At 46.8% G+C, this 21,623-nt stretch overlaps 1 protein-coding gene across 1 annotated transcript; it reads right to left on the bottom strand.

The window, feature by feature from the left end:
* Nucleotides 1-1,802: 1,802 nt before the first annotated feature.
* Noct (nocturnin) lies at nucleotides 1,803-21,341 on the bottom strand. Its single transcript, XM_051157117.1, has 3 exons — nucleotides 21,148-21,341; nucleotides 4,598-4,867; nucleotides 1,803-2,689 (listed from the first exon to the last, which is right to left on the bottom strand). Exons 1-3 carry the CDS (start codon nucleotides 21,302-21,304, stop codon nucleotides 1,854-1,856), a joined length of 1,263 nt encoding a protein of 420 aa, XP_051013074.1. The 5' UTR covers nucleotides 21,305-21,341; the 3' UTR covers nucleotides 1,803-1,853.
* Nucleotides 21,342-21,623: the final 282 nt, after the last annotated feature.

The raw sequence follows: 21,623 nt of genomic DNA, 5'->3' as shown, positions 1-21,623 counted from the left end.
CAAATGGTGGAGGTTAGGGAAGGAAGGTAAAGCAAACAGGCCAAAGACAATAAGGGCGGGATGTAAGGATTTACTAGTGGCGGGGCCTCTGATAATGAAAATTTGTTCAACAGCTTGCTTTTTTTTCCCCAGACAGGGTTTCTGAGTAAAAATAGCCCTGGCTGTCCTGGACTCTTTGTAGACCAGGCTGGCCTCAAACTAACATGGATCCGCCTCCTGAGTGTTGAAATTACCACTGCCCGCCAACTTTCTCATATCCTGGGCTAGCCTTGAACTTACTTTGTAGTTGGGAATGACCATGAACTTCTTACCTCCTACTTCCATTTCCCCAGTGAACGACCATGTCCTGCCGGTGGCTTTGTGTTCTCTCTCCTGGTGCTGGAGATAAACCTGGGGCCTTGACACAAGCTATAAGATGCTCTACCACTGAGCTACCCAGCCTCTAAATGGCCTATTTAGTCCTGCGTCGCCAGCACCAACACCTACCACGTTCTATAGGGAATTGAAAGGTGAAGTCAGACATTGTGGTACAATACTGCTGGCCCTTGGTGAGTGTCTGTGTCTAGTGCACTGGTGAGACTAATTAGACAGTTATATAACTTATTTGAGGACCTGGAGGTAGAAGGCAGGGGCAAGCCATTTTGGAGGACTCCATCCTTGGCACCAAGACACCCAGAAGCTTGCATGGGTAGTTAATTTTCAAAATGAAAACTCACTGTGGAAATGGATAGCATGTGCTACCACATAAGATTAAAGGATCCAAACTAACTCCAGATTCCTTTTGGACTAAAAGGACTAGATATTAAAAGCACTCTTTGTCATAAGCCCATTTATTAATCTTAAATGATACTTAGAACGCACACATTAAGATATTTACCATTTTACCACCAGTAGGTTATTTTGTTTGGGAGAGGTTTCAACAATCGGAAGAGAACTCCAGGCTAGCTTTTGGACTCTTAATTCTTCTAGAAATTGATCTATAGTCTTGATGTACAGCCCAAGCCAGCCTCCAAGACACAGGTTTTCTCGTCTCACATCTGGCCTTGGTAGCATTAGAGTCCTCGTCTCGGGAGGAATTCCCACTAACATTCTTAGCAACTGTTCCTAAAGCGACTTGTCAAAAGCACATTCCAGAAGAAGTGACTGGAGCAATCTTCACATGTATACCACACAAGAACTACAAGCACGTAACAATGCCTAGAGAAAGCTGAATAACTGAAAGCTAATGAATTTCAAGAAACACAATGGATACGTTGGAGGCATAGCAAATAGCAAAGATTAGTTGTGGAGAATGTACTTACAAAGAAACTCACAAATCCCTCAGGGCTCAATAGTTCCTTAGTGTACATTCTGTTAGATCACCATATAAAAACATTTTTAAGGTTTAAAGAAATTATGTCTGTTCTGGCATGGTTCTAAAATGTATACAATGCTATATTATAATCCACTTAATTTTACATGAAGATATAAAAAAATAAATATTGCCATGCATTTCTTGCTGACATTTCAAAGTCCCACAAATAAATAACTTGAAATGGTGTCTAGAAAAGGTCCTGCATCTTACTTTAATTCTCAAGGGCTCACTTCCAAGCAAGCCTATGCCGTGAATGCCCTAAGTGTGGAGGGTGGTGCACGAATGAACAACACAGGCCCAAGCGGGAGTGCAAACACCCTTTTTGCTGTAGGTTTTAACTGGAAAGGTTTGTGAACAATTTTTCCCCCCCAAGGGCATGCTGGAAATGATGGAGAGTGAAGTGGCAGAAACTGGGTGTCCTTTTCCAGGCAACTTCCTTTCTTATTTCAGTTTCCCCAAACATCCCTGGTTAAGACTCTTGTGATTAAAATGATAGTGCTTATAAAAGTTCATCGGGCTCCTCAATAAAGCTGAAGTCACACACGAGTGACAGGTGGTCTGAAGGGTAATGGAAGGATGGGAGCCGGTTGGGCCCAATCTGTTCCTCAGTGAGAAGGTCCAGGGCCGACGTGACGCTCAGAGCATGTCGGGAGTACCAGATGTAGTCCAGGGTGTGGCGACACTCCCCTGAGGTCCGGATCTTCCAGGTGGTGTACAGAGGCTCCGACTGCCCATCAGGACTCAGCAGCTTGTAGGCGCTGTTGAGATTGAGGCTGGAGGAAGCAAAGTGTTTGTAGACCTCTTCGGTTGGCTCTGCATTGAAGTCCCCACAGACTATCAAGGGGATCTTGGCTCCCTGTGTGATGTTCTGCAGGTTCTGGAGGAGGTCACAGCCCTGTGCGGATCGGAACTGCTCCCAGCCAGTGCGGGCTTTTAAATGGGTGACAGCAATGCAGAATTGTCGGCCAGATTCTGTGCACTCCAGGGTCTGTGCTATGGCCACTTGATTGGTTTTTAGGGTCATGGCTGTCAGCCTGATGTTGGTGCTGTTGATGAGTTTGAATCGGCTTTGGAGAAAAAATAAGGCACAGCCATCTGGCCCGTTGTTGTGCTCGACATCTAGACATGGTGACCAGGGCTTGGGGAAAAATGTGCCTTGATAGCCCAGTCTACTGAGGAGTGGTTGGAAGGTGTCGAAATAGTGGTCCACTTCTTGGAGGCATAATATATCTGGCTGGTAAGCCAAGATTTCTTCCAGAATAAGGCATTTCCTTTCTTCCCATTTGAGTGCTTCCACCGGGCACTGTACAAAGTTGTCTTTGCCTTCTCCAAGAGCTGTAAAGAAAAGCCAAGCATTGGTCAGCTACTACAGACCCATGACCTCAAAGAAACGGGGCAGCCTGGTGTGGTGACGCATACCTTCAATCTCAGAACTGGGAAGGCCGAGGCCATTGTGGGATACACAATTGAGCTCCAGGCTAGCTAAAACTACATACTGAGCCCCTACCTAAGAAAGAAAAGTAGAAAAGCTGAGGGGCTTGGAAGTCTATCTAAGCTGTGCTAACCCACCCAGAGAAAATAACCTCATACTATTTGCTGAAGCAAGCTGCAGGGTGTGTGTGTGTGTGTGTGTGTGTGTGTGTGTGTGTGTGTGTGTGTGTGTGTGTGTGTGTGTGTGTGTGTGCGCGCGCGCGCGCGCGCACACACACTATTTCATTTAGCTGTATTCTAGCATATAAGAGCTTGGCTTTTAGGTTTAAGATAAACTGTTTTTTGTAGTCCTGGGGATATAACTGTGTCAATTTAAATAAACACTAGTTTTACCACTGACTATAAGAAAGCCATGTGAACTGATATAAATAGATAGTACTCAGAATGAATAGGGCAAGTGAGTAGCCCTTCCTTATGAATGAGCAGCAAGGAATAGAACCAAAGATCAGCATGGAGTGGAAGTGGGTAGATAAAGGCAACAAACAAACAAACAAACAACAGCTTCAAACAAGAAAATTTATTAGCCAGGCAGTGGTGGCGCATGCCTTTAATCCCAGTACTTGGGAGGCAGAGGCAGGCAGATCACTGTGAGTTCGAGGTTAGCCTGGTAGATAAAGTGAGTCCAGGACAGCCAGGGCTACACAGAGAAACCCTGTCTCGAAAAACCAAAAAACAAACAAACAAGAAAATTTATTATGTTTACCTATGAGGCATGGTGTGGCTGCTGGGAATCAAACTCTGGTCCTCTAGAAAAGCAGTACCTACCAGCTCTTAACCACTGAGCCATCTCTTCACCCCCAAAGATGTCTTTCCTTACACTCAACTACCAGATATAGGGCATTACCATGTAAGAATGATTAATAAAATCAGGCGTGGTGGTGCATGTCTGTAATCCCAGCACTTAGAAGGTTGAGGCAGGTAGATCGCTGTGAATTTGAGGCCAGCCTGGTCTACAAAGTGAGTCCAGGATAGCCAAGGCTACACAGAAGAACCCTGTCTCAGAAATAAAACAGAACAACTCCTCCACCCAAATGAGTAATAAAAGTAGTTTTTAATTCAGCAGGTATAGTAAAAGGGGCCCTTTTCTGCTACAAATATTTTTTTAAAATCTTTTTCCCCCTTGCAGACCAGGCTAGCCTCAAACACACAGAGATTGACCTGCCTCTGACTAAAGATGTGTACCAGAACTGCCTGGCTGCTACAATTTTTTTTTTTTAAAACAAGACAGGGTTTCTGTGTGTACCCTTGGCTGTCCCAGACTCCCTTTGTGGACCAGGCTGGCCTTAAATTTAGAGATCCGCCTGCCTCTGCCTCCCCAAGTGCTGGGATTACAGGCGTATACCACCACCACGCCTGGGTTGCCTTAAGTATTTTAAAGTAACTTTATTTAAGTGCTAGGATTTAGCCAAGCAATATCAGGTTTTATTTTGTTTTGAGACAAGGCCTCACTCCACAGTTCAAGTTCACCTCAAACCCTGGCAGCTGTTATGCCTCAGCTTTTGAGTGCTGGGGTGGGGTGGGGGGGGACCAAGGCCAGCCAAGGCTAGTCTCAACTCCTGCTCCACACACCGTCCATACATCCATTCAGTTTGTCCCCTGGAAATGCTATCAGAGTGCCACAGACTCTGGCTGTTGGCAACAGAATGTCTAAGACTATCCCACTGAGTTGCTGAAGAGAAACCTCTAGTTACCCACACAGGAGAGGAGGAGCCTTGGGAGTGCACGGAAACAGGCTTGGCTGGGCAGGCATACCTTGAGCGAGGATGTTCCACTGCATGACTCTAATGGGAGGGTGGCTACTGGAGCAGTCTGGCCTCAGGTCCACAAAATCCCTCTGGTATCGGGGTGGCCGCGTGTGCAGAACAGCCCTGCATTCCTCCAGAAGTTCCTTAGGATCAAGGGGCTCCGGATGCTCTGGGTCAGTGGACACCAAGTACTCCGGGTGCTGGGCGGCAGCGCTGCTGTTGAGCGTCTTGGCGAGTGCACTGTAGAGTCTACTCGTGCCGTTTCCCATGGAACTCACTGCAGACAGAAGCACAGTGACATGGCCACTGTCAGAGTATTCACTGTCCACACAGCCAGGGGGAGTCGGGCGCGCTGCCTCCTGCGGGCACCAAGCCATCTCTCGTAGTGAGTAACGGAGTTTCTAGCCTCCAGCTTCCTACCAGGACAGGAAATGTAAGTACCGCTGTTAACCTATCTCTTGCAAAACTAAACTAGTTCATCTCACCTCAATAACCTCTTCTTTGTCTTTCTACACACACCCAGCCTTACACAAGCATCATTAAATAAAGTACACACTCTTCTTTCAAGTCTTTATCTTTAAGAATTCCCCCCTCCCCCCCCCCCCCCGCCCCAGCGGGACACCTGTAATCCCAGCACTCAGGCCAGCCTAGTCTATAATAGCCAGGGCTGTTACACAGAGAAAACAAAAATCAAACCAAACCAAACCAACAACCAACCAAACAAAAAGGTTTCTGCACCAGGTGGTGGTGTATGCTGCACACCACTAATCCCAGGGAGGCAGAGGCAGGTGGATCTCTTAAGAGTTCAAGGCCAGCCTAGTTTACAGAGGAGGTTCCTTCCAGGACAGCAATGGCTACTCGGAGAAACCCTGTCTCAACAAAACAAAACAAATAAAAATAAACAAACAAAAGAATGGCCTTGAAGGGAGAGAAACATAGAAAGCTGTGGCTCTAGTTGTGTCTGTAAGGACCTCCCTGGTAAGGCTGGATTTAACTTTCACCTCCCTCACTTTCAGATTTTCAGATGTTAGGTGTCCACCAGGCCTGGGGTTGGGGTCTCTTGGAGAATCCTGTGATCAGCATCAAACATATCCTCTTTTAAAAATACAGGGCTTGGGCTGGAGAGATGGCTCAGAGTTTAAGTGCACTGACTGCTCTTCCAGAGGTCCAGAGTTAGGGCCAGGTGGTGGTGGTGCACCCCTTTAATCCCAGCACTTGGGAGGCAGAGACAGGTGGATTTCTGTGAGTTGGAGGCCAGCCTGGTCTACAAAGTGAGTCCAGGACAGCCAAGGCTACACAGGGAAACCCTGTCTCGAGGAAAAAAAAAAAAAACAAAAAAAAACCCCAAACCAAACCAGAGGTCCTGAGTTCAATTCCCAGCAACCACATGGTGGTTCCCAACCATCTATAATGAGATCTGGTGTGCTCTTCTGGAGTACAGGCACATGTGCAGGCAGAACATTGTATACATAATAAATAAATCTTTTTTAAAAATTTATTATTTATACAGTATTCTGCGCACACATGTACCTGCCTGTCACAGGAAGGCACTAGCTATCATTACAGATGGTCATAAGCCACCATGTGGTTGCTGGGAATTGAACTTGGGACCTATGGAAGAGCCAACGGTGCTCTTAACCTCTGAGCCATCTCTCCAGCCCCTATAATAAATAAATCTTAAAAAAAAAAATTACAGGTTCAGGGCTGGAGAGATGATGGCTCAGAGGTTAAGAGCACTGCGTGCTCTTCCAGAGGTCCTGAGTTCAATTCCCAGCAACCACATGGTCGCTCACAACCATCTATGATGTGATCTGATGCCCTCTTCTGGCCTGCAGGTGTACATGCAGACAGAGCACTGTATACATAATAAATAAATAAATCTTAAAAAAAGAATTTACAGGTTCATCCATAAAAAGTGGCTGCAAAGTGGTAATGAATCTAGTCTCTTACCTTATGAGCTAACGAGGGCAGCGGTAGCAGAGTGCTGAAAGCTGCCCACTCATTACCTCCTAAACCTCTGCAGCTCGTGCTCTGTTAGTGGGGCCACTACTGGCAGAACCCAATCTTGTTCCTCTAACCCAACCCACAGTCCTTGAGGATAGTCTTTCTGCAGTATGTTAAATTTACACCTTTATTCCTGAATCCCATGAGTTGTGGGATGGCCACTCCATTACAAAATAGGCATGACCTTTTCCTCCAAAAGCTAACACGGAAGTATTTGCTGAAAATAGTAATGATTTAAGGAGAGACAGAACAGATGTTAACTACTGAGAATAAGCCAGAGTATAACATGGGCTAAAAAGCCAGGCATGACGGCACATACTGGGAGTTCCAGGGCAGTTTAGCTACAAGGTGAGTTTGAGGCCAAGTTACCTAGACTAAGCCTCAATATGGCAAATAACCAGAAAATCTCTAAAGAGACTGGCATGCTTGAACACTCCTTTAACCCTATTGCTCTGGGGTGGGGGGTGGGGGAAGGCAGGCAGACCTCTCTGAGTTCCAGGCCAGCCACAGCTACATAGTGAGCCCGTCTCAGAAACAAATAGAAGAAACTCCAAAGCGGGGCTTACATATACAGCACTCACTTGTGAATATACACCACTTACCAAAGCCATCACAAAAACCACCATCAACCCCTGCCTCAATCGCTCCTGCAAGCACACCACATTCGAAAATGAACATCTCTCGCCCAACGTTTCAATGTCCACAGTGCACTGGACACTATTCCTGTAGACACACACACCTCAACAACACAGACCAAATCCTTGATTTGTTTTTGTTTTGTTTGTTTATTATTATTTTTTTTCTGGGTCTTTGAGACAGGATTTCTGTGTGTAGCCTTGGCTGTCCTAGACTTGCTTTGTAGACCAGACTGGCCTTGAACTCGCAGAGATCTGCCTGCCTCTGCCTTCTGAGTGCTGGGTTTAAGGCGAGCGCCACCACACTTGGCCAAAATCCTTGTTTTCAGGCAGCACATCTTGTAGTGGGAAGACCAAAGGACCATATAGTGTGTATTTGGTTCAAAGTGCGCTGAACAAATGCAGAAGTGGGGTGAGACGGGGATTTGGGTAGCACAGGATTTGCTTCTGTTATCTGTGATGGTCGAGAATGGCTCTTCAGAAGATACATGCGCTAAGAAAATAAGCCCAACTGGGACCTACTGGAGGCCAGGCTGGCCAGAGGGAGAGCAAGTGCGGAAGTTGAGGAGGATGTGTGCCCAGAAGGGTTAATTGCTACGGCAGACCAGTGTGGAGACTAGAGGGATGAGAGGTACTTGGGCTATTAAAGGTCTCTCTCTGCCTTTTTTCTCGGTCAAGAAGTTTCTGGAAAATTCTGAGTTGACTATTTGATTTAATGTATGATGGTAGCTCAGAGGCAGGCCTGTGGCATGTGTGCAGCACTGGGAGTGGAGAGGGCGGATGCTAACGGACTGGGGTGGGGTGAGCCGCAGCTGGTGAAAGGTAAGCCCAGAGAGGGAGAAAAACCAAGCGGTTTGTGAGGATGCTGCCACAAGGACCTTAGCACCTGCACCCGGTGCCAATGGCAACTGAAGCCAAACGAGGGAGGGCACATCTGGAATTAGCTCCACAGGAAGCTTTAGTGACAGCAGAAATTCCTTATTTTGGGTGGCAAATGAGGCGAGGAGGGAGCGAGAGAGAAGTTATTTTGAGAAAATTTGCCTAAAAAGGAGAGAAGTGTACAAGTACTGCAAGCATTTTGTTTTTGAGAGGGCAGATTTTACTATGTGAGTGTGTGTGTGTGTGTGACTGAGTAAATACTGAAGTGCAGATATTCTTTCTGACTTCTGGTAAGATAGCCTGAGGAGGCATTTAAATAAAGCACTTTTCCTTCCCCAAGACTTCGACAAAACATGAAAAAGTTATTTTGATGGTCAGCGAAGACCAAGAATACACAACAAGCTGAGCTTTTACTCCCGAAAGCTACAGAGGCAGGGGTGAGGACAGTGCTGGGCGGCCTTGCACGGGGCAGCAAAGCTAATTAAATCATTAAGTTCCCACACACAACTCGGCCCTCATGGCTTCACTGTGAATTTTATTATTTCCACGTTTAGGTCACTATTCTGATAGACATCTTAGTAGGGCTTATGTAAAATAAATAAATAAATAAAAATTTAAAAATGCATTTGGTTCATGTAAAGTCCAACATTGACACAAACAAAGCAAAAAACACCAATCAAATAACAGGCTGCAAAGGCTCAGTACCAGTACTCTCACCAGGCAGCTCACTACTGGCTACAAGTGATCCGACACCACCTTCTGGCCCCTGTGAGCACACACAAGCACTCATCCAGACACAAGCACATAAATAAAAAACTAAAAATAAACAAGTAAAACAAACCAACCAACCCACAAATAAAATCCAGGTCCCTTTAGAAAACGACTGCGGCAAGGAAAGTAAGGACCCGAACCAAAAGACAGTAACTTCAAAGACAGCTCAGTGGCCAAAGCCCGCATAAACCAGCAGCTGAGCTCAGCACTCAGGAAGCAGAGGCCTAGTCTACCCACAGTGAGTCTCAGAACAACTGGGGACTGCCTCAACGAGAAAAAAGTATAAAACACACACATTGGGACTGGAGAGGTGGCTTAGCAGTTAAGAACACTGGCGGTTCTTCCAAAGAACGATGCCCAACACTACATGGCAGCTCACAGCTGTCTGTAACTCCAGTTTCAGGGGATCTGACAGACAGACAGACAGACAGACAGACAGACAGACAGAGGCACACATGCACGCAGGCAGAATGCTAACATACATAAAACAAGAAAAATAAATCATTAAAACAACACACACAGGCCAGCCAAGGCTTCACTGAGAAGCTCTGTCTCAAAAAGCCAAAAAGAAAAAGAGAGGCCAAAGGAACACAGGGCCTTGTCACGCTAGGGCCAGCACTCTACACCACTGAGCTACCATCCAAGGAACGAGAAGGGCTGGTAGACAGGTGGATGGCATTGCTTCTATTTTAACTGAAAAGTATATGCTGCCCTTTTCTCCTTTGGATTACAAGCACTTTTAGCAGCCCTGTGTCATAATTTTGTCAAGTCGAGGGGCACAGTGATGTATCTATGAGAGAAAGATTTGACAGAATGAATTGGAGATTCGACCTGCCCAACTCTCACGAGAACAGACAGGAAAGAGAGGCTCCGTAAGAGCAGCGCAGCCAAGAGCAGGGAGTTCGTGCAGACAGTAGGGCTCTGTGGACCAGCCCAGTTTGGTGCAGTCTGTGGAGTTCAGAAGCAGCTTTCCAAGCAGAGCAATTCAGTGAGAGGCCGAGAGAAGCCAGTGTGAATCAGTCAGCCAAGGCTCAGAAAGAGCCAGAGAGGGCGAGCTTCTTTAGCAGGAAGTCTCGGAGGCTGAAACACCCTAGGCCTAGGTTAGCAGACAGAGGCTGGAAGCTGAAGCCTTCAAGGTCCAGGCTTGCAGAGGATTAGATTGTACTGGAGGCTGGGAGCTTCCAGGCCTAGGCCTAGGGATAAGTTAGACTGAAAGACTCTGGGCTCAGCCCAAGCCATGTGTTCATAAAGCTTGGATCTGGCTCTCATCTATCCTCATATCCAAGGAAATAAAAACACTCACAGAGTGCCAGCCAACAGCACGTGCGATAAGCAAACACCTAAGCACATCCCTAGCCCTAAACTAAACACAGCTGACAACCACTAGAACCGTACGTAGACCAAGGACTCCCCAGCCTGACTCACTGTTTAATCACAGGGAGCTTCAAACATGCCTTGTAGGGGACGGGTTAGCCCTAGCACTCCTGACGGAAGCCAAGGGTGCGGGCTAGCTTTGGGGCACACCTAGACTTTCCACAGTACTCTAGTTTACAAGCAAGGCTGAGCTCGAACAAGTGCAGAACCCTGATGAAGCCCTGCCCCTTCTCCTGTCTTCTCAATTAGCTAGAGGCAACCAGTTTAACAAAGGATGTTTTTCTAGCTGCTCCATCATTTAGATGATTTAGTTTACAGTACCATCTAGCTATGTTTTGCATCTCATTTCTGGAAGTTCAGGGTTATTATGAAGATTAAAAAAAACAATATAGATCTAAACATTTGCCTCAATGTTTTGCTTACATTTTGTCCTAGTTAGGGTTTTCTATTGTTGTGACCAGAAAGCAAGCCAGGGAGGAAAGGGTTTATTCAGCTTACACCTTCAGATCACTGAAGGAAGTCAGAACAGGAACTCAAGCAGGGCAGGAAATTGGAGGCAGGAGCTGATGCACAGGCCATGGAGGGGTGCTGCTTCCTGGCTTGCTCAGCCTGCTTTCCTAGAGAACTCAGGATCACCAGCCCAGAAGGTAGCACCATCCACCATGGACTGGCCCTCCCCCCACTGATCATGGCGGCTCCTTCCTCTCTGATGACTCTAATTTGTGTGGCGTTGGGGGTTGGGGACGGGTGGCTGGAATTCCAGGTTGTCTTGATGCATCATCTAATTATCCCCTGGGAAATATGGCACTCTTAGCAGTGAGCCCATTTTGTATTCCTGGATATTATGGGTTCAAAACCAACTTGGGCTGTCTCAAAAGAAACCGATCTTCAGAATTTTTGTTGTTGTTGTTTCTGTTTGGTTTTGGAGACAGGGCTTCTTTGTGTAGCCTTGGGTGTCCCAGAACTAGCTCTACAGAGAACAGGCTGGCCTTGAACTCACAGAGATCCTCTTGCCCCTCTGCCTCCCAAATGCTGGGATAAAAGCATGCACCACCTGATCCTGCTAAAAGAATTGAATACGGCTTGTATCACTGGACGCGTTAGCACATATTTGCGATCCTAGCACTCAAGCCAGAGGCAAGAAGACTGTTTCATATCTAAGGCCAACCTGCTCTTAACCGTTCCAGGCCAGCTAGGGTTACACAGCTAACACCCCCACCACACATGTTAAATAAAAGACTATATGTATCTAGCTTTATCTAGACCTTTCTCTTCAATGCTAGAGATGGAACCCAGGGTTTGAACTCAGGACTTTTGTATCTGCCAGGGAAGGGTTGGACTTAGCTGTACAGCTCCTGGCTGGAACTGTTTTTACATTTTTAATTACTGGGGGCAGTCTCAACAGTTGAGACCCAAACTGGCTGGTCCTATCTAGTTCCCAAGCAGCCCTAGCAGCGACCAGAAGACACCTCTTCTCACTGTTCTCTCTTAGTTAGCCAGCCACTTCATGTCCAGCTACCCACCAGTGGATGCTTCTCACAGTTTGAGCTTAGAATCTTGACAGCATGGGCCAGCTAAAATAATAAACAAAATCCAGGACTGTCTTAGGCACACACCTAGGGAGAACTGGAAGCTGATTAACCTTGGGCCTAAGGAAACCTGGGACACACCAACACTATGCACATTAAGTACCAGCAGCCCAATGCTGCCATCTGCTGGCCACGTGTTGAACTACCTCAAAAGGTTAAGAGAGCTAATTAGGTTAGGTAATTTTCTCACTGGCTTATTAGAGTGGGTTCCTGAATAAATGCGGCCATCTTCAAGGGCAAGTGAGTGAAAGTTCACACAAAATATACACTGACACAAGACAGTAAGATGTTGACTATATAACGTATTCTAGTGTATTTTTAAGGAATCAAATATCCAAGCACCCATGTCTAGGTCTATGCCCACACATTACTAGTTTTATTTATTTATTTTTAACCTGATCTGCTCCTCCCCCACCCCCCTCCACATATGCAGGATAGCCTTGGCTGTTCTGGAACTTTCTCTGTAGACCAGGCTAATCTCGAACTCAGAGATCCACCTGCTTCTTCTGCCTCCTGAGTGCTGGGATCAAAGGCCTACACTAATGACACCATTGCCCAGCTCTGACTTGTTTTTTTGTTTTTTGTTTTTTTTTAAACTTTAATTGTCCTTGGATATTTAAACCATTTCTCTTTCCACAGCCCAAGTGCTGAGATTAGCAATGTGTACCATGTCCTGGGTATGGGACAGCTATCATGAGGGCAGGGACAGTACACACAGTTTGGTGTTTTAGAAAACGTTACTAGGGCTGGAGACATATGGTGCTAGAACATTTACCCATTATGGCAAAATAGAAAATTAAGGAACATTTAATCAGCAAAGTACATAGTTTTTTTGGCAAGGCTGCCTGCAGTTTTGTTACTTGTAATTCTCATTTTACTGAGCTGGACGTGGTGGCACAGGTCTTTAATCCCAGCACTTGGGGAAACAGAGGCAGGTGGATCTCTGTGAGTTCGAGGGCAGTCTAGTCTACAAAGAGAGTCCAGGACAGCCAAGGCTGCACAGGAAACTGTCTTGGGGGAAAAAGAATTTTTTTTTAACTGTTAGCAAAACTTTATACATGAGGACACAGTTTCACAAGTTTAAATGAGTCCAGTGGAGAAGTTCTTGCATGGCAGGACCCAGAGTTCAATCCCCAGCACGATGGTTAAACAATCAATCCTAGCTCTCTAAGGCCATGAATGGACTTATCTGGCATTTCTGAATGACTGGCAGTCCTCTGAAGCTCAGGAGCAGGCTATTAGAAGTGTCAGATGATGTGTTCTGTCACTCTTCCAGCAACCCCGGAAGCCACCGTTCCAGATGTGGACACTGGTGTTTGGAGGCTGCAGAGGGGCCTGGAGATGTTAGCTGCACCTCGTACTGCGGAGTGTCAGCATCTCCAGCAGGGCTGCCTCTCACAGGGAGCGGCCCAGGCACACAGAGCTGCCCGCACTTGGTGCCAGAGATCATCCGAGGTCAAGTTTCACCTCCTCTGTCTGTCGACGTCACTGCCACTAAGGCACACACAACTGGTACAGCACAAAGTGTACAAAGCAGTGTCATGACCCAAGTGGCATTTCCAGAGATATCCAGTGAAGGTCACGACTCTCAATCTAATGGTCTAAAAATACAAGCGCTGAGACACGGTGCCATAAGCCACGGACAGCAGCACAAAGCCAGAGACCAATTGAGAAAGTCAAAGCATGTTCCAGAAAAGGCTGAGCCGTAGTTCCAGTCACGACAGCCTTATTAGAAGACACCTCTAAAGAGATCCTTTTACATACTGCTGTACACACTCTCAACAAAACAAAACTAACCAAGAAAACAACTTAGTCTAACATGTTCGGGCCTCCAATGCTCGTCAGCTGGGTTCTGGAAAAATGCTCTGAAGAGATAAGTGGGAAAGCACTACTCAGACAGTCTGCTGACTGACACAGGGATGCTTTAAAAATGACCTGTTTTTACAGCTGTGAGAGCCCAGAGGGTAGTATGCTGAGCAGAGTTCTCTAGAACAGAACCCACAAACCGGTCCAAACCTGCTGCCGCCCTGGTATTGCACAGCTGCTGATCGACGAGACACCTTTACTTCCTTCTATATTAATAAGTAGTTGAGAAAAACATTAGCAGGACATGTGGGGGGGGGGGGAAACCCCCATGTAAGCCGGGCAGTGGTGGTGCACACCTTTAATCCCAGCACTCAGGAGGCAGAGACAGGTGGATCGCTATGAGTTCAAGGCCAGCCTGGTCTACAAAGTGAGTCCAGGACAGTCAAGGCTACACAGAGAAACTCTGTCCCAGGAAAAAAAACCAAAACCAAAACCAAAGAATTAATAAATGGAAAAAAAAAAAAACCCATGAAATTCAAATTTCAATGTCCATAAAAAGTGGATTATTAGCCGGGCCAGGGCTACACAGAGAAACCCTGTCTCAAAAAACAAAAACAAAACGGAACAAAACAAAAAAGGCTGGGTTATTATATACTACCTTTGGACACACTCACACAGTGAGCCAAGGAGCCTACAGCATTTACTAGGGGGCTCCTCACAGAGTTTGCCCACTCTTATGTTTTAACTTCTATTAAAATGAAAGATTAACTGGGAATGGTGGCTCCCACTTTTAATCTTGGCACCAGGAAGGCAGATGCAGGTGGATCGCTGTGAGTTCAAGGCTGGGCTCTTCTGCTAGTAAGTTCCAGGCCAGACAGAACTATAGAGTTAAGAGCCTTGCCTACCTGTCTCCTCCTCCGCTTTCACCCACACCCCCCACCACCCTCCCAGTATGCATATATGATGAAATCAAACAAGTTTTCTGTCACTTAACAAACAAGAAGAAATGTTTGCAGAACTTCCAGAGCCTTCTGGGAGTGGTGGCACATGGCAGGTTCAAGTTCAATCTTAACTACCTATTGAGTTTGATTGAAGCCAGCCCTGGCCACATTGTAAATTCCACTGGGTTATTCAATGAGACACGTCACAAACAGTAAAACAACTAAAGTAGAACTATAAATTATCTTTATTTGGCACACTACAAATAAGTCACTGGGCCTGTTGGTTCTAGATCAAGTTAGCAAAATGAAACATATAGTTACTTTCCTTCCTAAGATCTTTTGAGAATAAAGCACTTCTAATCCAAAAAATTTAGGGCCGGAGAGCTGTCCGTGTGGTTAAGAGAGCTTGGTGCTCTCACAGAGGACCCGGGTTTGGTTCCTAGCACCAGGACATGACTCACAGGCATCTGTAACGCCAGGTCCAGCAGATTTGATGCTTTCTTCTGACTTCCCAGGGTACCAGGCACACATGTGTCACACATACATATATACAGGCCAAACATTCATATTCACGAATAAATCTAAAGAAATTAAAAATCAGAGGAATAAATTAATCAGAAAGCCAGAAAGTTATGCCATCAATAAGCCAAATTCGGGGTACCCATACTGGGCTTCTGACAACCTCCTGGAACTTCATGTCCATGAGACCTGATCCATTAGTAACCCCTTATGATCTCCCCAGGAACCTACACACATGTACAGACACATACACATAAGCAAATAGGCAACATATTAAAAGATGTTAAGCAGCTGCACTAGTTTTGGCCTGCAGCACAGAATCAGATAAAGTCCTGTAAGGAACGTGGCTACATAACTTAGGCCCTGAGAGCAGAGCGGATCAGGGGCAGTCTATGGACAAGCTTCCAAGGCATGTAAACTTAGATTTCCCCTTTGATCCTCGCGCGATTGCTGGACCTCACTGTGCAGACCAGCCAGGCCTCGAACTTGAAATCCTCTGCCATCAGCCTCTTGAGGACTGGCATTACAAAGCTTGTGCCATCTTGCTCACTTTTCAAGGGTCGTTCTGAGCAGGGGAGTGAAGGGTGTTGCTGGAGAAGGCAGAAGGCAGCCTTCCTTACCCTTGGCAAAGAGCGGGCTCCACTGACTTCCTCATTCGACACAGGCACAACTGCCACTTTCCAGCTCCCCTTCCCAATCAGAGCCATGCAAATCGGGAATGCAGCTCAGTGCTAGCATCGTCAGCCTAGCATGCAAAAGGCCAGCACTGCAGGGCAGGTAAGAAGGGAGACACAGGAAGACTGAAAACAATTCTCTAGGACATGTGACCGCAACCCTTCTTGCTGCTATTGGGGACTGTACTGTATTATTTACCTTTTTTTTTTTTTTTTTGGTTTTTCAAGACAAGGTTTCTCACCTGGGCAGTGGTGGCCCACACCTTTAATCCCAGCACCTGGGAGGCAGAGGCAGGCGGATCACTGTGAGTTCGAAGCCAGCCTGGTCTACAAAGTGAGTCCAGGACAGCCAAGGCTACACAGAGAAAAACCTTGTCTTGAAAAACCAAAAAACAAAACAAAACAAAAAAAACCCATACAAACAAACAAACAAACAAACAAAACAAACAAAACAACAAAACAAAATAAATTCTAAACCTCTTAGCTAGCCAGATAGTTTCACCACAGGGCTAAACACCCGGTGGATCGTTCTTTAAGTTCTGGGTCTTTCCTCAAGTATGGTAACCACTCCTGAAGTGGCCACTGAGGCCCAGTACGTTCTGACGAGTCAAGAGTAACTCCTAGCATGCGGCTATCAATCTCCAGTCTTCCTCCTCGTTTCTCCTTCAAGTAAAGCCTTCTTCCCCATGGCTCCTCAAACTTCTGAGTGGCCGCTGGGGCTGGCTTGGCAGGGAAGACTACCGGCTGCTCTTCTCCAGGGCCCACGTGGTGCCTTACAACCACCTGTGACTCCCGTTCCAGGCAATCTAACCCCTTCCTTTGACCTCCTCAGGCACCAGGCATGAATAAGGTGCACAGACATATACATACATGCATGCATGCATACATAGAAGCAAGCAAAACACCCACAAACATAAAATTAAGGGGGGAGAAAGGAGCACGTTTGGGAAGGCAGGGTCATAAAATATTCCCGACCCGCACTGAAGTATCAGAGGCACCTGCTAGACAGCGTTTATCAGGTTTCTCTTGAAGAAATCAAATCTGTAAATTTGCATTTGATAGGGCTGGAGAGATGGCTCAGAGGTTAAGAGCACTGAGTGCTCTTCCAGAGGTCCTGAGTTCAAGTCCCAGCAACCACCTGATGCCCTCTTCTGGCCAGCAGGTGTACATGCAGACAGAGGACTGCGTACATAATAACTAACCAAATCTTTGTAAAAACTTGCATTTGCTACCGAGAGGTGCATTTTTATGACACTGTTCTCCCTGTTCCACTACTGTGCCCTTCTCCAGCGTGTGTGCTCTCTTCCACGCCTTCTAAAGTTTTCCCTTAACCAATCTGGCCATACAAGATTGTTCTGTATCCCTGCTGTACTTAGCATATGGGGCAGTGTAGTACGTGGTTAAGTATACAGTTCAACAAAGCCTGTGGCTATAGTGCCATCAGCTGATTGGTCAATCTCTTCTAGATACCACCTGGCATTAAGGCACAGCAAGCAAGGCTAAAGGAACTGCAAACGCCCATGCATTGAGCTTGATTCTAGCGCCATGGTTATTAACCTAACACTCCACCCTGCGAGGCTCCCTCTGCATTTAAGCTGCTACCATTGAACACTACAGGAAAACGATGCCTGAGCTCTCCATAAGGAAACGCACTTACTCCGGAGAAGCCTGATAATTACAGGCTTCCTCATTTCTCATAAACAGCTTACTCACACAGCTAAGGGGCCTCCTGAGTAAAGCTGCCTTGTCAACTGAGCTGGTATTTGCTTTTAAGATCGTACCAAGAAAAAAAAAGCACTGTGTTCCAGTGGTGGAGAACAGCACCCCAGCCAACTCTTCATTAACGGAGGAGGAGGAGGAGGATCTGGAGAACAGCATTTCCAAGCCCACAGATGACGCTCCGAATCTCTGCAGCAGTCACTGTGGCAACTGCTGCCTCTTCCTGTGGGCTGCTGCCTTTGCCTTAGAGAGGAAGGCAGAATGCTGAGATCACCCCCAAGATTCCCTTTAAGCCCTGACATCATGGTATGTGATAACTCTGAAGGGGCCGAGCTCATCTTCTAAGTCCGTCCAATTGTTAAGATGCAGCAAGCTAGATTATGAGATGTGTTGGCACTTACACCCTCACAGAAGAGGTGGAGTAGCTTTCAGCTCCTTCAGGGTCTTTTGAACAAGTTTGGGGTGTTTAGGGCTTGTTTTGGCCTAGTGGCCCACACCTGTAATCCTTGCATTTTGTAGTAAAGGCAAAAGAATCAGAATAGCCACATAAGAAAGTTTAAGACCAGCCTGGGCAATATAAGACCCTTTCTACTACAACAACAACAACAACAACAACAAAATCTGCTTAACATTCAAGGATCTAGGTTGAACTCTAAGAAAAGGGAAGGTGTAGGGACCAGTTCAGATGGTCAGGAGCACTGCTGCCCTTCCAGACCCGGTGGTTGGATGGGGCCCAACCATCCTCCATTCCAGCCCCAGGATCTGATGCCGTCTGCTGGCCTCTTAAGGTACTCCCACACATGTGACATAAGAAACACACAAAAATTAAAAAAATAATTCTTCATTTAAAAGTGAGGAGCACTGGAGAGATGGCTAAGAGGTTAAGAAGAGCACTGACTGCTCATCCAAAGGCCCTGAGTTCATTTTTATTTATTTATTTATTCTTTTTTGAGACAGGGTTTCTCTGTGTAGCTTTGAGTGCTGGGATTAAAGGCGTGAGCCACCACTGCCCAGCCAAGGCCCTGAGTTCAATTCCCAGCAACCACATGGTGGCTCACAGCCATCTATAATGAGATCCGGTGCCCTCTTTTGGTGTGCTGGTGTTACATGCAGGTAGAACACTGTATACATAATAAATAAATAAATAAAAGTGAGAAGGAAGAAATAAAAGGAATGTGGGGCCTTGTTATTCATCTTTAATAGAATGGAATCTGGGTACCACCATTAAACTTCAGTTTAACAAATTCAATAATCTGGAGTTTTTAAATAAAACTCAAGTGTTTTTGAAAAATACTGCCTATTCTGCAAAAATGCTCCTTCTTTACTCTCCTTTAATGCCTTTTATGTTCTTTTCTTTCTTTTTTGCTGCTTTTTCTCAACAAATGTTTCATTTTCGACCCTAACCATATTTTTTTTCTTTCCTTTTTTTTTGAGACAGGGTTTCTGAAACTCTATAGATCAGGCTGACTTCAAACTCAGAGATTCCCCTGCCTCCAAAATGCTGAGCCAAATGCTGAGGCTGAAGGTGTCTGCCACCATTGCTAACTGTATTTTCAAAGTCTAGCTCTGAATTCTGCCGCCTTCCACCCTCCGAATCCTGAAAGCATCAAGAATTATTGTTCTTGTGCAAAGACCTTCACGGCTACCTTGTGAAGTGTTTCGTTTAATTAAACAGACTTTTGTGAAAACCCTCTCCCCCTAATGAGAACACAGTTCTGGAACATTACCTGCGTCCCAACCAAAACAAACAAACAGCTGGTCGTGGTGGCACATACCTTTAATCCTAGTACTCCAGAGGCAGAGGCAGGCGGATCGCTGTGAGTTCGAGGCCAGCCTGGTCTACAAAGTGAGTCCAGGACAGCCAAGGCTACACAGAGAAACCCTGTCTCGGATAAACCAAAACCAACCAACCAAACATTTCCTGGGCCCCAGGCTGACACTGAATTCAGGAACTGCTCCTGGTCACCCACCCCTTTAATCTCTGGAGAGTTGCAGGGCAGAAAGGGCTACACTGTCTCAAATACAAAAGCAAAACCAAAAAAAGGAATGCTGCTGCCCAGGTAACCACATCTGCTTACATCTTTACAAAAATTAAAAATTACACCCATCTGTTGCCTATGTGAGCAGGCACCTGTGGAGGCCAGCAGACATTTGAAGGAGGAGTTAGTCCTCTCCTTCCCTTAGGTGATGCCTGGAATTGAACTTAGGTCTTCAGGTTTGGCAGCAAGCACCTCCTTGGCCCTGAATCTCATCTCTTAATGGAAAGTAAGCGCTTCTGAATAACCTAAATCTTAGAATCTTTACTATTATACTTTACAGAATGTTCTGTATTAAAGCACCTGTGTGTGTGTGTGTGTGTGTGTGGGGTGACACTGAGTAAGATCTTGAATGAATGAAAATGAATCAATGACTTTATCTCCCTGCAATGTCTTTGTTGCTAGAGACTGCATTTGGGGTTTGGTGCGGATTAAAGCCCACCACACTCTACCACTTCCTTACCTCTATCCCACATCCTCCCACTTATAAAGGCCTGAACAAGGGCTTTCAGAAAACCTGTAAAGAAATGTATTAGCCTGGCAGAGGTCCCAGCACTCAGGAGGCAGAGGCAGGTATCCAGAGTTGGAGGGGGATTTTTTTTTTTTTTTCTTTTTTCTTTTTTTCCTGAGACAAGGTTTCATGGGTAGTCTTGACTATTTTGGATTCTCTTTGTAGACCAGGCTGGCCTCCTCCTGAGTGCTGGGATTATAAGTATATGCCACCACACCTGTTTTTACATTAAAAAAAAAAAAAAAAAATGGTGAGGTGGCCTTATCTCTGTTAGTTCGAGCCCAGCCTGGTCTATATAGTTCAGTTTCAAGACAGCCAGAGTCATGTCCTGAAAAAACAAACAGCAACAGAAAGCCACAGTGTACCTATACTTTCTAATGTGAAATCTGTCCATCAAACCAAAAGTCTACCAAAATGTACTCTAGTAAAATAACCTACTTTGAGGTAACAACCAAATTACACTTTCTAGAAAAATATTACAATATAATTGCTAGTTTTAAAGGAGAGCCCACATGAACTAATTGCTAGATTTGAGAAGAAACTATTCATTTAAAAGCTGTACTTAATTTCTATGTAGTTTGTGACCGTCGCAATCTGTCTTTAGTTAGAAAGGTGACACTGAAAACACAGGGTAATGTATGGAGCTGATTCTCGGTGAAAGGCTTATTTACAACTCTTCACACAGGGATTTAAGACTCCCCCACCAAATAAATGTAAGCGAGTCACCATGTGCTATTGCTATAACACGGCTTGAAGACAGGCCCTGCAAACCCACGATCATGTCATTTTCAGGGTCCTTACCCCCGCCTCCCCCCCCCGCACCCCTCCCGCATAAAGATGTCCGTGAACAGACTGCAACCAAAGCCTAACCGCCCTGCACCCGGGGGATAAAAGGAAACAAAACGCGTGACGAAGTAGGATCTCTGTGGCCTCCGGGGCTCCAGGTAGATCCGACACAAACAGGGCAAGCGATCCCCCACCCCCAACCAAGCGATGTTCGCTTCCTCCTGGACGCGACAACGCGGCGAACCGCGGGAGGACAGCGGGGGGTGGGGGGACCGGTCCGCAAGCGCCCCATTCATTCGGCGCTCTCACTCACCTGTTCGGGGATGCGACCTCGCGGCGCCCGAGGCCGCCGCCTGCAGTCGCGGGGACGCGGGCCGGGGTAGGAGCACCGGCGGGGCGAGCGTGCGGCGCAGGCCGGGGGCGTCCCTGAACAGCAGGGCCGAGCAGAGCCACCGCGGGCTCTGATACATGCCGGGCGCCGCCGCGCTGTCCAGCCGGGCCGAGTGTGTGTGTTGGGGCGGGGGGTGTCGCGCGATCCGTGCGCTGCTGCGGGGTTCCTTCCTCCTCCTCCTCTTGGGGCGCGGAGCGGGCGGGCGGGCAGGCGAGCGGAGCCGGGAGGGAGACGCGGCGACAGCAGCGGAGGTGGCAGCTTCACTGAGGCTCGCCGGCAAGCGCCGCGGAGCCACCGGCAAGCGGTGGCGGGGCGGGCGCTACCACGCGGCGGCTGCTGGGGAGGGGATCAGCGCGCACGACCCAGGTGCTGCGAGGCGGGGACGGTTCTTGCCGGGG

Source organism: Acomys russatus, chromosome 15 (assembly GCF_903995435.1).
Source record: "Acomys russatus chromosome 15, mAcoRus1.1, whole genome shotgun sequence".
Taxonomy (NCBI): domain Eukaryota; kingdom Metazoa; phylum Chordata; class Mammalia; order Rodentia; family Muridae; genus Acomys; species Acomys russatus.
The sequence above is the reverse complement of the archived record's forward strand: the minus strand, read 5'-3'. Positions and strand labels throughout refer to the sequence as shown.